Here is an 18,985-nt window from a genome sequence, read left to right on the forward strand (position 1 = left end):
AAGGAACTGATAGCAACGACACGTCCCCAGACCTGCAGGTTGGCAGTGCTGCGCAGCAACTTGGACACTAGCAGGTTGGCAAAGCGGCGGGTGGCACCGGTGGGGGCGGCTGTGGCTGCCGCGCCATCTGCCCGCTCCTCCCCCAGGTCAGCCGAGGTAGGCTGGATGCTGGCCTTCTTCAGAGGGCTGACCTGAGAAGATGCGGATGCGGACCGCTGCACAAGCAGAATGGCAGGCCACCAACACGTAGAAAATGAGCCAAGCGGAGAAGCATCCATGTGAGAACTGCCTGATAAGGAGCAGCGGCGGTAGGCAGCAATGGTGCACCTGCTCCTGCAGGGGTGGCGGACAGAGGTACCAGCCATCATCGAACTGCAGCACGAGTGTGTTGGGCTGCAGTGGTTGCCGCAGGGCCGCCAGATCAGTACCAGCAGGGAACAGCTGGTGCAAGCTGACTAGCTGAAACGCGGCTACAAGGCGCCCTGGGCAGCAGCCGGTAGACGCCAGCGCCACAGCAGCCACATCTGGCAAGCTCTCTGCTGCTGCTCCTGCTGGCGCTGCAGTGATGGCAGTGGCTTCCGACGTGCGGCTGGCAGCACCGCTGTGTGATGCCGAGGAATCATCCTCCCTTACATGTCGTGGTGTTGCTGCCGGGGGTCTGCCCCCAGCAAGGGGTTGTGCACCGGCCTGCAGCTGCGTAGATGGCACGTCAGCAACAACTGGCCCCTGCTGTTCCTGCTGGCCTTGCTGCTCCTGCTGGCCTGGAGGCTGCTCTTTGTCCGGAGGATTGAGATGCCCATTTGTTTTGTGGCTGTGCTGCTGCAGTCGCTGGTCGGCCTCTGTGCTGTCTGCAGGCGACTCTCGGCTGTCATCCAGTGCCACCGCAGCGTCTGTCGACCCTGCAGCCTTCTCCCCTGCTGCAGCCGCCAGTCTGCTCGATGCCTGCGGCAGCTGGAAGGCTGGCCGCCTGGCAGCAGCATACAGCACTGATTGCCCTAGGCCTCCGTCTGCCTCCATTCCGGCAGCAGCTGCGGCACATTCAACATGCCCGTCTCCTGTTGCTCCTGCCGCTGCAGGGGCTATCGTTCGTGCCGCCACTTGTTGCGGTGGTTGCGGTGGCAGCTCCAGCGCATGCAGTGCCAGGAGCACCTGCACCTCGCCGCTGTCCAGCAGGGGATCATGCTGCAACAATTGCCTCTCGTCCCAGGCGAGCGGCTGCCACTCCGGGTTCAGGGTGCTTCCCACCTGCAGGGCAAAGGCCACCGCAGCCCACCCAAGCGGCTCAAAGCGCGGCCAACTCCAGGTTGCGCCTGCTGCTGCCAGCATGATGGAGCAGCCACCACGCTGCTGAGAAAGCATGGCTGCCTCTCTTACCGCTTCGCTACGGTAAACAAGGTGCCAGATGTCGTCAGAGGCGCATGGGCTGGCATCCGCGGCGGCGCTGCGTGGGCAGCGCGCCGACACGGTGACATAGTGGGCAGCTGGTGTGGTGTCCTTCCTGCCGAAGCCCAGCAGCAACCCCCTTGCGCTCACGCTGTCCAGCTGGCGCAGCCGCTTGGCAGGGTGCTGCAGCAAGCCACATAACTGGTTGCGTCTTCTTGTGGCGGCACTGGGGCTGGCAGGCGGAGGGCAGCGGCACACGGCAGCGGCATTGGAGGAGCCGGCAGCGGGCAGATGTAACGCTGAGCCTTTGCTTGTCCTGTCAAGATGCACAGCTACGCAGCAAAGCTCACCCAGGCCTCCAAACCGGACTGTGGAGCCGGCATCAATAGCGCCTATGCCAGCCCTCCAGCACGCCGCCCGGCAAGCCCCGTGGTCATGACAGTTCTCGGAAGGCTGCCGATCACTCGTCCATTACAAGTGAATTACCTGAGGTTGGGGAAGGCCTTGGCCGTCCACAGCAGGCAGCAGGACAGCCGTCTAAAGCTCCTCTGCTTGACCGATCGCACTTCGCAGCCACACCGCATCAAGGGCGGTACATTGTGGCGGTACATACCAGTCGCGCTAGGCTCTCTCTTTTTCGCCTCGGAACCCTCAGCTCGTGTGCAACGTCAACGTCATGGGCAGCGCCAACCAGCCGCTCCTGGGTCACCACCAGGAGGATCAGCTGTGGGACAGGGTTGAGGCTGCCCCGCCCGCCGGCACGTGCACAACCGTGGAGCAGGTCTTTAAGGATGGCGATGTGATCAAGTACCTCCAGTTCCAAGGCTGCCAGCAGGTGGTTTAATCAACATGCTTTCGTGCACATCTGCTGCATCATGTGGCAGAGTTATTTCATATTTTCAAACCTTCTCTTACTGCAGGTGGCAGAGTTCAGGTTGCCAGACCGGCTCGTACTGGGCAAGCTGGGGGACGACAGCATTACGACGATGGGCGCAGATCGGGCCGACCTGGACTTTGAGGCGGCGTGGCGCGAGGAGCTGGGCGCCCCGCTGCCTGAGACTGCAGGCTGGGAGGCCACTATCCCCGTGGTGGCGTACGTAGTGACGATGGTCGATGCCGCAGCCCCCGATAAGCATGGCCTGCTGCAGCCCCTGCTGAAGCGATGGCAGGCTGGCGGCCTGTCATACTCGGTTTTTGCGCTGCCGGCAGTGCAGGCTGTGATTGGTGAGGCACGGCCAATGCCATCATGCATGAGCGCTGGCCGACTCAGCCGCTGAGGGCGGCCCTTAGCCCAGCAGCGTCTGACAGCCTGCTCGCCTGCTGCAGACTGGAAGTGGGCCCGCTTTTGCAGGAGGCTGCTGCTCTGGGAGCTGGCGTTTTTCCTGCTGTGTGAGTGACTTGTGCGGCGGTCAGCAGTCTGAGCCTCCCTCACCTGATGTCAGCGCCCATAAAATTCTGCGCCGTTGCGCGTCACGCATGCAGGGCTCTTCTCCTTCTTTACCTTCACGATCCTCTTCCAGGCAGGCCTTCTGCTGCGTCAATGGGATGCGCCCACATGCAGCCTGCACAAGGCTCACCACGCCCCGCCGCTTTGGCCGCAGGACGAGGAAACCCAGATGAGCCTGTCAGAAATCCTGGCCACGCCGCGTGGCGCTGCCACCGTGGCATGCGAAGCGGTTTCAATGCTGTGCATGGCACCATTCATGATCATTGAGGCAAGGGGTGTACCATTTCAAGGATGCATTGCCAAGCGAACTTTGCAAAAGCAAGCAATGACCTTCTGATTTTTGCCTCTGCAGGTCTCCACCGTGGTGGCTTACGGCTGGGGCTGGGCAACAGTATGGAACCTGCTAGACACCGCCACGTACGCCGTCCAGGTAGGCGCATATCGGAGACCCCTTATCACTAAATTGTGTGTGCCATCGAAACTGGGAGGTTGTTATTGGTGCTGGCCCCGCCCTGCAGATTGCCATCGTGGTGATGCACATCGGTAGGCTGGATATCAGCTCGGATTACCTCAGCATCCTCGCATCGGCGCAGTGCATTCTGCTGCTGTTCAGGTGAGGTCAATTGACACTGGCAGCATGTCTGCAAGCAAGCTGTAAAACACGCCGCCACCCACCAACCACATTTCTGCGGGTCTTTTGCTGCAATCCCTGTGTGCAGGCTCCAGTACTTCTCCCGCGTCTTTCGGGCCACCAGGTTTTCTTTTCTGGACGATCTGAAGGAGGTCCTGCATGATGTTAAGGCCTACCTGGCTTTCCTACTCCTGCTCTTGTGAGCGGCCGGAATGCAGCTGGGCCCTCGTGGGCAAGGCCCTCTTCGTCCTGGCTGGGGTTTCCCGTGCAGCAGTCGTCTCTCCCAATTGCCCGCCTGCAATCTGTTGCGGCTGCAGGGCCGGCTTTGCCACCAGCTTCCACATTCTACACAGACGCGACCAGGAGAAGCACGATGTGAGCCGACAGTTTCACACTGCGCATGCGCAGGCTGCACACGACCCGTCTTATTGCTGCCGCAGTTGTGTTGCCACTGAATCCCACCCCTCCATCCCCTTCCCTTTCACACAGAACTTCAGTAGTATCGGCAAGTCAATGATGACCATGGTCACTTGGCTGGCGGGCAACGCAGACCTGAATCCCCTCTATGAGGACTCTAGCAACCCAGGTATGTTGCTGTAATTCGATTGATCCAGGCAGCGTGCAAAGCAAACACCAAACCCAAATGCTTCCTGCAGTTGCCGCCAGCCTGCTGGGAGTCCTGTTTGTGTTTTCACTTGCGACAGTTCTCATGAACCTGCTCATCTCCATCATGACCAACACCCTAGAAAAGGCGCGGCTGAGGGGTGCTCCTGCTTAGGTGTGGTCTGCTCCTGGCCTACCGTGCCGGCGCCCCACATCACTTGAGCTTTGTCCTTTGCCGACCTACCCTGCACCGCAGGTGACTGAAAACGAGGGTCTGAGAATGCTGCTATCCAAGGCCCAAGCCATCGATGAGCTGGAGAGCACGATCCCATCCTTTGTGGAGCGCTGGTCCCCAGGGCTATTTCCCCGCTTCCTCCACGTGTGAGCACATGTGGTGCTGCTGTTGTGCCGGCTGGCCATACATTTGCATCTGCTCTGCTTCCCTGCGTCCACGCTGCTCTCTCAATGTGTGCCACGCTCGTCCCCAGGCTGAGGGTGGATCCCGACAAGCTTGACACCGTCAGGTTTAGATTGTATTTGTTGTGTTGTTGGTGGTAGGGAGGGGCTGCCTCACCAGTGACTGATAGCCTTCCTTTTGGCATGGGCAGCGCTTCTGCCAGGTGGGCACTCATTGCAGGTACCGCCTCCTTGCCTCCTTCCAGGCTAGATCAGCTGTGGAACAAGTCTGGGGACGACGAGCGAGATGAGCTGCTGGGTGCGCTGCCCTTGAGTTTGCCGCCCCTACTGCCACCTTGACATACCCTGCATGCCCCTGGGTTGTTGCGAGCATCAGCTATCGCCACCTGCCCACTGCAGAGCCAGACAAGGAGCCGAAGGAGGGAGACGAGGGGGACAGGGCGCAGAGCGCCAGTGGCAGCAAGTCTGGGGCCAGCGCCGCCGGCGCCAGCGCCAGCGCGGCGGGGCTGGAGGCAAAGGTGGACGCTGTGCAGGCCGAGCTGGCAGAGATCAAGAAGATGCTGCTGGAGCTGCAGCCGAAGGCTGTGGGCAGCGCCGAGCTGTGAGCGGCGCTAGCGCATGTGTTGATTCCGATGTGTTGCATTCGACAAGTAGTATGGCAAGCTGCCCTGCTTCTCACCCTCCTTCCAATGCACAGTTTGGTGTTGGCTTGTGTACAGGCCGAACAGGAGGACAACACCCTCATAAGGTCAAAAGGTGCTTTCCACCACGGGCCAGAGGGGTCGCCCATTCGACTGGCCAACCTCAACAGCAACACTATCCTAATGATGCGCCCCACCAGCCCCACCCATCCCACCTGGAAGGGGCTGAAAGGCTTCTTGCCCGTCCAAGGCACCTTTCGCCCCCGCGCCTGGACCTCCAGGCCCCGCCGCTGCAGGCACGGCCTGATGATCACCCTGGCATCTGACAAGGTGCGTCGCAGGCTATAGCCCCGCGCCCGCCGGCCGCCCAACTCGACTGCCCACCCTCCCCGTTAGTCTGCACATGCAGCCGGAGCGCGACCTGGACCTGGGCCCCGGCAAGGCCTCCTCTGCCTTTGCCGACATGAAGAACGCCCAGGAGAGCTACATGGATGACGCACGCCAGGAGCCTGCCCAGGAGCAGATGCACGAGCCCGAGAAGGTTGCCGGTCACCGTGGAGCAACTTGCCTCGTTCACCAACACCAGCTACTACGCCTGGTCTGCCTGGTCTGACATTAACAGCAGTTCCCTCTCACAGGGCTCAGCTACCCAGTGATGCAGGATGACCCTGCATTCGCACCAGAGTCTGGTACTGTGCGAGAGGCTGCCTACCCATTCCAGGGCGAGCGCTCCGGCGCTACCTCAAGCGAGGAAGAGGACATGTCGCAGTACGGTGAGCTGCCATGCGGACTAGCAAGCGCCGCTAAGGAAGGCCATCCTAGAATCTCCCCATCCTCTTATTCCTTCTGCAGCTGCCCCAGAAGCCGGCGAGAAGCCCCGCAAGGGCGCCTGATGCAACGGCAGGGTCGCCAACAAGCGTGCTAGGGTGTGGGGCCCTCTTGGGCAGCAGATAACACTCAGTCCAGTTGACAGTATCACCCAGCATAACAAGCAAGAGCAGCCTCTTGATTGGCGGCAACAAAACGTCGGTTGCAGGCAAAGGCACGGCAGCGCAAAGTGGGGGCGGAGCAGCTGCAGCAGCAGCGACGGAAAGGGCAGCGGTGCTCAAAACTGAATGCGGCGATATCAAGGCTCGCCATCGGCGGCTGCTGCATCCAAGTTGGGCATATCAACATCTTCTGCCGCCTGCTGCTGCTTCCCTGGTGCCTTGCCCCTGGTCTTGCCCCCCGCTGGCGAGCGCTCCGCCGCTCCTGTTGCACCACCATCCCCGCCGTCGCCTGCTGTGGCGGCGGCAGGCTCGGGCTCAGCCGCCCGTGCGCCGGGTTCTGCTGGTGCCTGCCCCCCAGCAACGCCATTGGCAACTGCCGGTGCTCCAACGCCTGCCGCCACCGCCGCTGACGAAGCCACGCCCCCATCCTTTGTGCTGCTGCTGGCGGCGGCCGCCATCGCCTTGCGCACCGCTGCCATGCGGCGCTGATGGTCCATGCTGGGCTGCAGCCGCGTGTACGGCTTAACATCCTTGCTAGAGAAGCCGGGCACCTGGATATTCCTGCAGCAGGTTGGGGCCATAGAGAGCGCCTGTTGTATCAGGCACCCTTGTGATGTCCGTGCTGCTCGACAGGAGCCCCGCGCAGCAGCCAAGCAATCCTTAGTGCCGTTAGCACAGCACGCCAACTTGCACGCCTCGCTCCACCCCATCCCACCCACCACGTGCGCTCCAGGTACAGCAGCAGGTCAGCTGGCTCAATCTCCTCCGCCTTGCGCCGCCGCGCCATGGACACCGCAAACGACACTGCACCACAGCAGAGGGAGGAGCGGCAGGCAGGCACACATCGGTTGGTGAGAAACGGGGCTGGGAAGTGAGAACGAAGGGTGGGGCCGTCACCAGGCATGCATGCTGCAGCCCAGCCATTCAGAAGGTTTGCAGCTGGCCTGAAGAACATTTCTGTCATTGCGCCGCAAGAACAGTGGCACAGCCTCGGCATCGACTCAGCGGCGCACAGGCACAGCTGGCACACCTGCCCCGCTGATAAAGTCTTCTGCCACCGCCCTCAGAGCCTCGTCCGCATCATCCGTGGCCTTTGCATTGGCAATCTGCATCCCTTGCCCCACCTGCTTCACCAGCGCCTGCAGGTTGTGGCCGGCACACACAGAAGCGCACCTGGTGTGCAACCAGGCCGCACAGCTCCCATCCTGTATATTGATTATTCAGCTTGGCAAGGCACAGCGGTGCCCTTCTGCCCCTGCCCACCCACCTGCAGCCGCGGCTTGGGCACAAACTGCTTTTCATCTTCTGTGGAGGGCCGCACGATGGGCTGGAACTGTGCGCGGCGCTGCACCATGCTGGCCTGGAGCCGTGCATGTGCTGCTGCTGCTGCCTGTGTCGCTGTCAAGTGGGGAACAGCCATGCCCGGGATGGCCATGCCTGGCGGCAGCGGCGGCCGCCCACCCGCCGCCATCATGGCTGCCAGCGTCTGCTGCTGCGGGAGTGGCCCGGCGCCTGGGCGTGGCGCAATCCCCGGTGCGGAGTCCACCTTGGGGCGCTTGGCGGCAGGCGCCGAGGATGCTGCGGAGGGTTGTGCGCCACCGGCTGCCGTTGCAGCGCCTTTTCGTGCTGAATCTGCATGAGGCATACATGTACTGGACAGCAGCAGTTTTGCAATGCAATGCATGCGAGAAAACAAGGTGGTGACGCGTTCCCTGGCCGCCCCTTGTTTGTCGCTGAATCTGACCCATTTTCATTAATGCAGTCCAAGTAGGCCCGATACTCACCCCAGCGCAGGAACTCGTTGAACACTAGATTTTGGCCATGGACAGGGTTGGCCAAGTGCTGATGTATGACTGTGACAAGGAGGACATGCCAGGGCCACATATCAGCAACACAAGGCAAGCAGCGCGACGGTGGCAAGGGGGATTGAAATATCGCAAGGCGAAGGGGCGTCGTGCGGTGGGCTCACCCAGCCGCTTTTCTGCCACAAACTCCGGTGGCAAAGGAAACTGGTGCATCACTGGCTGATTGGTGACTGGATGCGAAGAGGACACCGTGATCACCTGCGCGGAAGCCACATGCGAATGAGCAATGTGCAGCGGCATCAAGGGCCAACGCACTAGGGTGACGACCTCACCATGCTCCCGTTCCCAGCAGAGACCATGGGACCGCCACCTGGGCTGGGCGCTCGCCCCGTCAACTGCTGTGCTGCCAGCTGCTGGTGTATCATCATCTGTTGCATAGTGTACAATTGCTGCTGCTGCTGCTGAGGGATGGGCCTGGTGGCGCCAGTTGCCGCCATCTCTGCCTGCTGCCGCGCTAGCTGCTGCTGCTGCGCCGGCGTCAGGTTAGACGCCGGGCTCGGCAGCGGCCCCAGGTGCATGGCTTGCAGATTGTTGGACGAACCTGCTGCAGGCCGCATGGCAGGTGTGTCTGCAGCATGACAAGCGGCGGGATAGTAGCAGGTGTGGGGTCGCGGCAGCAGCAGGCAGCGGCACCCAGGGGCCGGCGGCTGGCTGCCGAGTGTGCCACCCAGTGGGCCCAGTTTGGTCCCATCTCCCAGCCTACTTGTGCTTGCCATGTGTTTGCTGCTGAGGGCTTCCTCCTTCGCCAGAAAAAGTGGTCGAGTCTGGTCGCAGCCACCGTCAAGTGGAGATTTCGGGCAGCGATGGCCAAGCCTGAATAATCACGCCCGATAGCGTTCAAAGACAGCCTGTCCTGCGCCAGAGCTGAAGCTGAATGCTCAACAAGGGTGATGGGACAGAGGAGCCCAAGGCATGCTGGGCAGGTCGCGGGGGACCGATTAGCGTGTTGTTGAAAAGGTGAACGGCTCACAGACGGTCGCCTCGCCCAGCATGGAAAGCCTGGCATCGGCGCCCCCATGTCGAGGAACTCGGCGGCCCCTTTGCTGTCTCGGTGCTGTTGGTTGGTGCGTTGGGGCCACCATGGTGGGTGCTGGGGTCTCAGATCACTGCCAGGGAGGTGCACACCCCACTGCGATTGCAGACCGCCTCACGCCTGTGCTGCAGGTTGAGCCCACCTACCTGCCCGAGGAGCAGAAGGCATGGCTCAAGGACGCCAGCAACGCAGTCAAGCGCCACGGCTTCTACCTGCGCAAGGCCATTGTGAGCGGTGGCGCCCGCCGCCCGCTTGCCGCCGGATCACCCTGCCTGCACTAGATGAATGTCCAGCCGCAGAAATGAGGGAATGTGCATGGGAGGGGAATGTAGGGCTCAGCAAACAAGCCAGGTTGCAAGACCGCCAATCCGGTGACCTCCTGCTTTGTGCCACCGCCCACCACGCTCGCCTCGCTGCACCCTCGAGCAGGACGATGACAACATGAAGGAGGCGCTGCGCTACTCGGCTGCCTTGCTGGGGGAGCTTCGCACCAGCCTGCTGAGGTGGGCATTGCAGGAAAGGAAGGCGGTGCATCGGCACCTCAAACAACCCAGCCCACTCGCCGTTTGTCCACGCTGCACAATTTCGAGCTGTGTGTGCGCATCTCTCCTTTTTTGCCTAACCCTCACACTGCAGCCCCCAAAAGTACTACGAGCTGTACATGCAAGCCTGCGACGAGCTGCGCAACTTGGAGGCACGCCTAGCCTGGCTTGGCACCTCTTGATTGCAGCCACTGTTGTGCTTCTGGCCGCAGCCAGCAACTGCCGCGTGACTGCTGCGAGGGTGGCCGGCTGTTGCCCGCTGCTCCCGTTGTCACATTGAAGCCTGTCTGCCGCCTGGTTCGATGGTCTACCGCAGATCTTTTTCCGTGATGAGAGCGGCAAGGGGCGCAGCCAGGCCGACCTGTATGACCTGGTGCAGCACGCCGGCAACATCGTGCCACGCCTATACCTGTTGTGCACGGGTACGCCCCGCGGCGCCTGCCCCCAGGCCCCACTTTGCATCTGTGCTGCACATGCCAGCTGCCAGTGTGCATGCTGCTGCTGTTGTCGTGCGCTGCATTGCCTCTGACCCGCCTGCTGTTCTCCCCTGGGCCACTGTGCAGCGGGGGCATGCTACATCCGTGGCGGCGAGGCCCCTGCCAAACTCATCCTGCGGGACGTGGTGGAGATGTGCAAGGGCGTGCAGCACCCCACCCGTGGCCTCTTCCTGCGTGCCTACCTAGTGCAGGCAAGGGCACCTTGGCAAGCGGGGGGTGGGGTGTGAGTTGGTGTGTGTGTGTAGGGGGGGGGGGGGGCATCCCTGGGGGCTGGTAAGGCATCTAGGCAGGCGGTCACTGTTACTATCATTGCAGCGGCGCAGCGACCCACAGAATGCCGTCAGCCATGACCCCCCGTCTTGTTCATACCTGCCTGCCTGCCTTGGGTGCAGGTCATGCGTGGGCTGCTGCCGGATACCGGGTCGCAGTATGAAGGAGAAGGCAAGTGTTTCAGGAAGGGGCAAGCCCGCGAGTTGCAGCCCCTTCTGTTGTTGCTGGCGCTTTAACCTAGCTTCCACCATCGCTTCTTCGGCCGTGCCGTTAAGATTGCCGACTGAGTAACGTGTGCCATGTTTGCTCTTGCCACCCTCTTCTTTGCAGAGGGGGGCAATGTGATTGATGCCATCGAGTTCTTGCTGGTGAATTTTACAGAGATGAACAAGCTCTGGGTTCGCATGCAGCACCAGGTGAGCGGCATGTCGTCAACTGTTCAGGTTGGAGATCCCTTTCCAGCACCGCAATTCAGCTTCTTGCCCTCGCTGCTGCAGGGCTCTGCTCGAGATCGAGAGCGGCGCGAGCGGGAGCGCCAGCAGCTGGCAGACCTTGGTGAGCGTCATCTGTCTCCCCACCCAGTTGTTGTCTCCTTGTTGTCCATGCTGCTATCAATTGTCATCCTTGCTTGACTTCATCCTCTTCCTCTGCAGTGGGCAAGAATCTCACCTATCTGTCCCAATTGGATGGGCTTACCTTCCCGCTGTATAAGGACATTGTGCTGCCCAGGTGGGTCAGGGTAGCCATTTACCGTTCGCCTCCTGATGTACGCAGCACAGGAAACCTGCGCCAGCACTGGTTTCTGGGCCCAACTGCTGCAGGGTGCTGGAGCAGGTGGTAAGCTGCCGGGACGACATTGCGCAGCAGTACCTGATGCAGTGCATCATCATGGTGTTCCCAGGTGATGGTGGGGAAGAGCGAGTAGGCACATGGCAGGGCTTTGGACATCTGCGCATTCCAACTCAACAACCTCCGTCAGCTCTGTTGCCCAGCCCGTATCGTGTGCCACCTTTCACGTGTTTTCCTTGTCCTTCAGACGAGTTCCATCTGGGATCACTTCAGTCGCTGCTGGGCGCAATGCCTCAGCTGCAGCCGGGGGTGCGGGTGCACATCGTGCTGTCGCTGCTCATGGACAGACTAGCCAAGTGAGTGGGACCTAGCTGTCAGAGAATCCTCTCTGGCCCCTCTCGTTGGGGAAGCGCTTGTGTTCAGTCATGCTGCTGCGATCCAGGGCGCACCTATTGATGCACTGCCCCTGCAGTTATGCTTCTGGGGACAAGGAAGTTGTGGAGGAGATGAACATGGTGGATGCGTTTGGGCAGCTGAGCGTGGTGGCACTCAAGGTGCGGTGGGCAGCAGGCAAGGGCCAGGTGCCAAGTATGATAACGACAGCCTGCACACCCTTGTCTGTTTGATGACTGTAGCTGCTCAACTGGCTGAGCAAAGGCTTCCTGCCGTCTGCCCTGAGGCGGTGCAGGTTGTGGAGCAGCACCCTGACATGCCCGGCGCCGATGTGGCGGCCATGTACAGCGCCCTGTTGGGCTTCAGCGGCACAGGTGGGCGCCAATGAGCAGGAGCGGCAGGCCTTCCATTCTTTGATGACCACCGTGATGTGTGCGTGCTGCCCTTCCTGGCCCCTTTCTGTATGCTACCTGCACCAATTGGCCACAGATGTTCTTTCCTTGCAGTGTACCCCGACAAGCTGGACTTTGTGGACCGAGTGCTGCAGACCTGCCACAACGTGCATTGAGTTCCAGCTGGCAATATCTTGCCTGTTCACGCCACATACCACATGAGCCGAGTCACCTGCAGCCGTCCTCTGGCAGCATGCCACATTACTGCATGCCCCTCTACTGCTCTACAGGCCCTCCAGCGCCGCGGACCCATCACTGATGGCAAGGCCGAGAAGCAAGTGGTGGCGCTGCTATCCACGCCACTGGACAAGTACGATGCCGTCACGGGTGAGTGGGGATGGTAGTAAGTGCAAGGGCAAGCAGGCTTGTTTTGAGCAACGAAAATGCTCAACGGCGAGCAGAGGTGGAGCTGTTTCTGTACCATCACTGCCTGTTATCATGCCACTCAAACAGCCCGTCTACCTGCATGAACGTAGTGCTGGGACTGGCGCACTACCCCAGCGTCATGGAGCTGCTGCAACCGCGCATGAAGCGAGAGATGGCGACCAAGATTGTGCAGGTGCAGTGCGGCCGGCAGGCGATCAGAATGTACCAGAAGCTGACCTTTCCAAGATCACATCTATGATGCCAGGCTGGTCACCCACACGGTGCTTTGTCGTCCTGGCCCCCTTCTGCTTACAGACGCTGCTGAAAAGCGGCACCAAGGTGTCCACCGTTGGGCAGGTAGAAATGCTGTTCAGGTGAGTGGAGCAGCTGCTCCCTGATCTGATGTTTTTTCTCTTGCTGTCCCAGTCTTCGCTGACATTCCTGGCTGGGCCATTCCTAACTGCCGCCTGCAGCTTCATTGCGCCACTGGTTCGGGATGTGGAGGGGCTACAGGATGAGCTGGACGATGAGGCAAGTATGACATGGTCTGTAAAGCGGTGCAGGAACAAAGTTTGCCGCAAGCACACAGTTCCTTGCGCCGCTCATACTCCTTGCTGCCGGCGCGCGTCTGTCGCCTGCTGCAGGACATAGCGGAGGACCAGCAGCTGCTGGCGCGGCTGGTGCACAACATGCAGGCACTAGAAGGCGACGCGGATGGGCAGTATGATATGCTGGTGGCGACACAGGTGGGCATCGGTGCGCTCGCAACACTTCTCATTGTTTGCTGTTAGGAGTGGGTCTGACCGGGTCCCTGTATCCTCATCTTCACTCCAGCTTGTTTTGTCTTGCCAAGCTCTGTTCGCAGCCCACTGTCCCCTCACATGCAGGGTCACTTCCTGTCAGGAGGGCCCCATCGAATGCGGCACACACTGCCGCCGCTGGCCTTCAGTGCGCTCGCCACTGTGCGGCAGGTGGCTGCAGCTGAGATGGCGGGTAACACTCCGCGAGTGCCCTGTTCCCGGTGGTACCAGTTTCTGCACCAATCCGCTACCGAGCTGGCCAACGTGCCTGCTGCCGAGCTAGCACTGCAGCTCTTCCTCACCTGCGCCCACAGCGCCTCAGGTGCGGCGCAGGCACGGCACCTGTAACAGCTGCTTGTTTCATCATACCTTTTGGGGTTCAGTCGTGCCTTTTGGTGTGATGGACTGCGTTGAAGATCATCCCTCCAACTGCTTCTCACTCAGTTCGCCTGGATCTGCCTGCCTTGCAGAGGAGGCCACCCTGGATGTCACCGCATATGAGTTCTTTGAGCAGGCAGGCCGCTGATGCAGATTCTGCCTGGCAGCTGTTGTCTGCTCCCATCCTCCAGCCTTGCTCATTGGTTGGCCATTCGGCTGTGCAGGCCTTCATTCTGTACGAGGAGAGCATCCCGGACAGCCGGCAGGAGGTGCGGGCGTTGCAGAGCATCATGGGCACCCTCAACAGGCAAGTGGTTGCAGCATGGCACAGTATGGTGTGTGTGTGTGTGTGGGGGGGGGGGGGGTCGTAGGGCAGGGCAGCTGCTCCAATCTCCTTTCCTGGCAACAGGAGATTGTTGCTAGCAGCTGCTTTTTTTTTATTGACTTGCACGACAGCACAGCCCATGCGCCCGCTGGTCCTCTCCCTGCCCTCGTGCAGGTGTTATGTTTTTGGCGGCGACGAGCGCGCCGCCCTGGCGCACAAGGCCTCCTCTTACTGTGCTAAGCTGCTGAAGCGTACTGACCAGTGCCAAGCGGTGCTGGCCTGCAGCCACCTGTACTGGCAACCGCAAGTTGAGGTGCGTTCCCTGGGACTTGACATGCAGCGCCCTCCTGGAGTCACCAGCCGATGAGGCCACACTGGGCTAGGCCAGCTGGGCTACATTGCTTGCGAGATAGTACCAACTCGTTTATCCGCGGCATTGCTTTGCTTTGCCGTGGTGCAGGGCAAGCAGGCCGTGCAGGATGAGCAGGGGGTGCTTTCGTGCTTGAAGCGCGCGCTGAAGATTGCCAATGCGGCACAGCAGCAGCTGGCGGTGGCAGGGAAGCCGGCACGGGGCGCTGATGCATCGGCTGGCCCTGCCGCCGCCTCCTCCCTGTTTGTGGAGATCCTCAACCACTACCTCTACTTCTTCGACCAGGGTTGCCAGCTCATCACCACCGCAGTGTTGCAGGCAAGCAGCTTCTGTGCAAGCCTGGCGTGTGATTGGTGCTCGGGAGGTGGCGCGGTTGCCTGACTGGTGCCACTGCCCCTGCAGAGCCTGCTGGAACTGGTGGCCAATGAGATGGCGGCAGATGCCTGCAAGGACAACGAGGCGCTCCAGGTGCATGCAGAGCCTAGCTGCAATCGCCAGTCCGGTCGGAAAGCAGCGCGCCGCTCGAGCAGCATTATGCACTCCTGCTTGGCCTTCTGTCTGCAGGTATTCTACATCAACACGCTGGCGCACATCAAGCAGCAGAAAGCCAAGGGGGGCGAGGCATCGGCCAAGTACGACGGCCTGCAGCTGTGAACGAGCTGTGGGACACCCGCCATTGTTCTGTCATGCACCATCCGTCTTTTTTCCTCATAAATGTGACTTTTGACAGCTGACAACCCGGCCGCCGCTCCTCTGGCGCCAGCTGGGCGTCGCGCACATCATCTCTGCTGCGAACAGGGTAGCCCTCGTTTAGTCCCATCTCCCACGCGCTCTTTGCGTGACTACAGAGCCTTGCGCTGCGCCTTCTTGGCCGCTTTGTGGGGCCGTCTCTACTACCGGTTGCGCGACTTGGAGAGCCACCGCCGGGGTCAGCTAGTAGAAAATCGGGGGGAGCAACGTAACAATCCCGACTGGGGCTCCATGTTTGGTTCCCGCGCCCCCCGCCTGTTTCCCCCAAGCACCGTTGGGTTCCGCCAACAGACCTTCTTTCAGGCCTGGCACCCGCGCCACGCACTGGGTACGGTGGATACCAAGGCTAGCCAGGCCAGCAGCAGTGCGTGCGGTTGCAGCCACTGGGGATGTTGAGGCAGCGAGGAAACTCCGGGTTGGGCAGTGCACGGTGCTAGATATCCGGTGAGGCTTTGCATGCACCCGCAACCCACGTTGCACCCGCAATCCATGTACAACACAATTAGGTATCATGTAATTGCCTTAATGCCTGCAGGGCGGCGGGAGAGTACGAGGAAAGCCACATCACCAAGCCACCGCGCAAATCCTTGAACATGCCCTTTGCCGTGGGGCAGGAGGATGGTGCCGCCTTTGTGGCGCAGGTGGGGCTGCTGCCGCTAACAGCAGCATTTCCCGTGCCACTGCGTGCTGTTCAGGAGTGCCACTCATGCCTGTGTGCGACCCTGCCTGATGTCAACAGGTGTCTCGGCGGTTCCCGAACCGAGCCACCAATATTATTGTGGTAAGCTGCCAGCTGCGTGTAGAACCAGGCTGCTGTGTGCTGCCGGCCTGGGGGCTGCTTCCCGTGCTTGCCCTGGGTTGCCCCCAACAGTGACCATGGCACCTCCCTCTGCTTGCAGATGTGCGGCGACGGCGTGCAGGGCTCTGCAGAGGCGGCAGCATTGCTAGAGGCGGCGGGCTACTCTGGCGTGGCACAGATGGAGGGCGGCTATGTTGGCTACACACAGGTACCTGGTGGCCCATCCCGCGGGGTGCTCTGCTGCGGCCCGCAACAAGCCTGCATGGCTGGCAGAGATGCCAGAGAGTTGCGAGTGCTGTTGTCCGCCCGGGAGCTGGCGATTTGGCATCCCCTTCCTCACTGCCCAGAAGAGCCTACTGCATCTGATGCAGGTGTGGTCGCCCAGCGGCAAGCGGCGGCCGCCAGCTGGGCGCTGGGTCAGCACGGGTGAGTGGTGTGATGTGGCAACACTGTGCTGAAACACTGTCCGCTGCGTTTCGTCGAGCTCTGCTTGCATTGCGACTGCAGGCAAGGAAGCCCTCAAAAGCGGCCTGGATTTGAGGGACGTCGCGATGGCGTACGAAGAGGGTGGCAATATGAAGGTTGCGCGCTACGCAGAGGGCCTGCCGCCGGGGGAGTCGCTCTGACTTGTGCAGCACAAGTTGTGCTGCCTTCCCCAAGTTCTTGGCGCCGGCAGCGGTGGCGGCAGCGGCGCCAACAACGGCTGCTGCAGCGGCGCCGGCGCGGGTGGCTGAGATCCAGAGGCGAGCTGAGCGATCCAGAGGCGGCGGCTGAGCGATCCAGGCTGACCTGTACAAGCGTTGGCCTCTCAGTACGGCCGAAGCGTACTTTGTAAACATGCGCACCTCCGCTCTTCTTCGAGGGTGGGGTGGGGAGGGGGAGTGGCAGGGGGCGGCCACGGCGGCGGCAGCGGCAGCGGCGGCGCCGGCGCCGGTGGCGGGGACGCGGGCAGCGGCGGCCAAGAGGCGGCGGCTGATCGATCCAGGCTGACCTGCACCTATGTTCCCCCTCGTTTTACGCACGGGAGCCAGGGGATTAAGTGAAAACCCGTTTCCTCCCAGTACGGCCGAAGTACAAATCACGCGTATTCTCTTCTTCTTCTTGCGGCACCAGCAGCAGCTGCAGCGGCGGCGCCGGCGCAGGTGGCGGGGAGGCGGGCAGCGGCGGTCAAGAGGCGGCGGCTGATCGATCCAGGCTGACCTGCACCTTTGTTCCCCCTCGTTGTTTTTCACACGGGAGCCAGGGGCTTGACACCCCGTTTCCTCCCAGTACGGCCGAGGTACAAATCACGCGTCCCGCGTATTCTCTTCTTCTTCTTCTTCTTCTTCTTCTTCTTCTTCTTCTTCTTCTTCGTCTTCTTCTTCTTCTTCTTCTTCTTCTTCTTCTTCTTCTTCTTCTTCTTCTTCTTCTTCTTCTTCTTCTTCTTCTTCTTCTTCTTCTTCTTCTTCTTCTTCTTCTTCTTCGCTTGTGAGAGCGGCCCTCGTCGACATCTCGCACCCAATCCAACTCTCGCATCCAACACGATGCCGGCCAAGGTGAGCGAAGCCGCTGGGCTCCTTTGGGTGCCGATCGCATAACTGGTCCCAGTGGGTAACAGTTCAGTGCGCCCAGCGTCGCGGTCTCTGTCAAGTCCACTGCACTACTGCTGGTTTGGCATCGCCGATCGACGGGCTGATCAGCTGGCGGAGGGGTCAGACCACGCCAGTTTGTGTGCATTGGGCCCAGGGCGCGCCTGGGATGGGCAACGGGGATGTGGGTGGCGGGCGGGTGGGCAGGCGCCCAACCAGCAGCTGCCTGGTGTATTGTGCAGGTGGGCGACTCTCTCCCTGACATCAAGCTCGATCAACTGGAGGATGGTGAGATCAAGCAAGTCAGCTTGAAGCAGCTGTTTTCCAACAAGAAGGGAATTCTGTTTGGCGTTCCTGGCGCATTTACCCCCGGCTGCAGCAAGGTGGGAGGCGGGTGGGGGGCGGGGGGTGGGGGGATGGATCGTTGTTTTGTCGTCATCATCTGGGCAAGATACCTGTGCCCTGGCATGACCCCCCTTTACCCCCCTCCACACACACACACGCGCGCGCGCACGCGCGCGCGCGCACCCACACCACACACGACCCTACCGACCGCCCCATCCGCAGACGCACCTGCCTGGGTATGTGGCGGATCGTGAGAAGCTGAGGGAGGCGGGGGCAGAGGTGGTGGTGTGCGTGAGCGTGAACGACCCCTTCGTTGTTGGAGCCTGGGGAGAAGCCCACAATGCAGGCGGCAAGATAGTCATGCTGGCGGACACCAGGGTGCGCGGCTTGGGGGCATCTGGCATGAACGACGTGGTTGCCTGGCGCTCATGCTTGCCCACTAGGTCTCATGGGCGCTGTGCTGCGTCGCCCGCATCGAACCGTCGATGCTTCAACTGATGTCAACAGCTGATTTGACCCTCTTCCTGCCGCCTCCACGTGCAGGCAGAGCTGACCAAGGCCCTGGGCTTTGAGGCAGAGGGTTTGGCACAGGTGCTGGGCGGCCCTCGCACCAGGCGGTGAGTGGGAGGGGGGGCTGGTGCTTTCAGGTGCTGCCCCTAGCCTGCCTGTACTCCGAACCTCCCTTCTGACCTGTTCTCTGTTCCCCTCCGGACGTTGCCTGGTTGATTGCCCACCCCCCCCACCCCCTCCCCCCACCCCGTGCCGCAGCTTCTCCGCAGTGGTGGAGGATGGCGTGATCAAGTCGCTGAACCTGGAGGAGGGGGGCGGCATGACCTGCTCCCTGTCGAACCAGATCCTGTCGCAGCTGAAGCAGTGAGTGGCCTCCAGAGTGAGTGCAGGGTTTCACGGAAGGGGCGTCTTAGTGCAGCTGCCTGGCTGCCTGCTGGCGCGATGCCTAGTGTGGGCCGCTTTGCGTTGGGGAAACCAGACAGTGACAGCTTTTCGGCCAGCTTTCGGCCAGTGACATCCTTCTTCCACTCTGCTGCAGATTCTGGTGGCATGAACGTCACGAGCGGCAGCAGCAGGAGGAGCCAGAGACGTTTGATCCCATGCGCCGGCACTGGGGTTTCTGAACAGCAACTGAGGCTTTGTGATGCCGTTGCTCACCCCCGCTGGCATCATTTCGTTCTTGCTTCTGCCTACTTGCTCCCTGTATCAACTCGGTACCACTTTTGCATGCAAGGAAATATGCGTTGCCTGTTACATGTAATGCAGCCTTCTAGTGCAGCGCACTGGCTGCGTTGCAGCAGGAAAGGAGGACAATGCTTGCAT

At 61.2% G+C, this 18,985-nt stretch overlaps 4 protein-coding genes across 4 annotated transcripts; 3 read left to right on the top strand and 1 right to left on the bottom strand.

Annotated features, from left to right (window-relative positions):
- Positions 1 to 2,059: 2,059 nt before the first annotated feature.
- Positions 2,060 to 6,121, top strand: CHLNCDRAFT_58748 (expressed protein; the record flags this gene model as incomplete). The annotated part of the gene is made up of 14 exons (XM_005844809.1): positions 2,060 to 2,218; positions 2,304 to 2,607; positions 2,710 to 2,772; positions 2,866 to 3,044; positions 3,183 to 3,260; positions 3,349 to 3,443; positions 3,550 to 3,660; positions 3,779 to 3,836; positions 3,951 to 4,047; positions 4,118 to 4,225; positions 4,881 to 5,082; positions 5,419 to 5,452; positions 5,532 to 5,895; positions 5,975 to 6,121. 13 exons carry the CDS (start codon positions 2,060 to 2,062, stop codon positions 5,733 to 5,735), a joined length of 1,692 nt encoding a protein of 563 aa, XP_005844871.1. The 3' UTR covers positions 5,736 to 5,895; positions 5,975 to 6,121.
- A 127-nt stretch (positions 6,122 to 6,248) lies between these two features.
- On the bottom strand, positions 6,249 to 7,465 carry CHLNCDRAFT_138386 (hypothetical protein; the record flags this gene model as incomplete). Its single annotated transcript, XM_005844919.1, has 4 exons — positions 6,249 to 6,672; positions 6,831 to 6,915; positions 7,142 to 7,250; positions 7,379 to 7,465. 4 exons carry the CDS (start codon positions 7,463 to 7,465, stop codon positions 6,249 to 6,251), a joined length of 705 nt encoding a protein of 234 aa, XP_005844981.1.
- A 1,591-nt stretch (positions 7,466 to 9,056) lies between these two features.
- On the top strand, positions 9,057 to 16,366 carry CHLNCDRAFT_54198 (hypothetical protein; the record flags this gene model as incomplete). Its single annotated transcript, XM_005844810.1, has 27 exons — positions 9,057 to 9,059; positions 9,141 to 9,236; positions 9,439 to 9,512; positions 9,834 to 9,973; positions 10,115 to 10,271; positions 10,441 to 10,493; positions 10,649 to 10,734; positions 10,816 to 10,873; positions 10,972 to 11,047; positions 11,140 to 11,219; positions 11,355 to 11,463; positions 11,580 to 11,661; positions 11,796 to 11,874; positions 12,007 to 12,059; positions 12,183 to 12,279; positions 12,429 to 12,511; positions 12,634 to 12,675; positions 12,963 to 13,064; positions 13,721 to 13,833; positions 13,996 to 14,134; positions 14,282 to 14,500; positions 14,594 to 14,659; positions 14,756 to 14,841; positions 15,477 to 15,582; positions 15,841 to 15,948; positions 16,112 to 16,166; positions 16,248 to 16,366. The coding sequence occupies 27 exons, from the start codon at positions 9,057 to 9,059 to the stop codon at positions 16,364 to 16,366; spliced, it is 2,481 nt and encodes an 826-aa protein (XP_005844872.1).
- A 1,124-nt stretch (positions 16,367 to 17,490) lies between these two features.
- On the top strand, positions 17,491 to 18,939 carry CHLNCDRAFT_36706 (hypothetical protein; the record flags this gene model as incomplete). Its single annotated transcript, XM_005844811.1, has 4 exons — positions 17,491 to 17,691; positions 17,876 to 18,117; positions 18,422 to 18,542; positions 18,702 to 18,939. The coding sequence occupies 3 exons, from the start codon at positions 17,491 to 17,493 to the stop codon at positions 18,528 to 18,530; spliced, it is 552 nt and encodes a 183-aa protein (XP_005844873.1). The 3' UTR covers positions 18,531 to 18,542; positions 18,702 to 18,939.
- Between the last annotated feature and the right edge of the window lie 46 nt (positions 18,940 to 18,985).

Source organism: Chlorella variabilis (assembly GCF_000147415.1).
Source record: "Chlorella variabilis unplaced genomic scaffold CHLNCscaffold_20, whole genome shotgun sequence".
Classification (NCBI taxonomy): domain Eukaryota; kingdom Viridiplantae; phylum Chlorophyta; class Trebouxiophyceae; order Chlorellales; family Chlorellaceae; genus Chlorella; species Chlorella variabilis.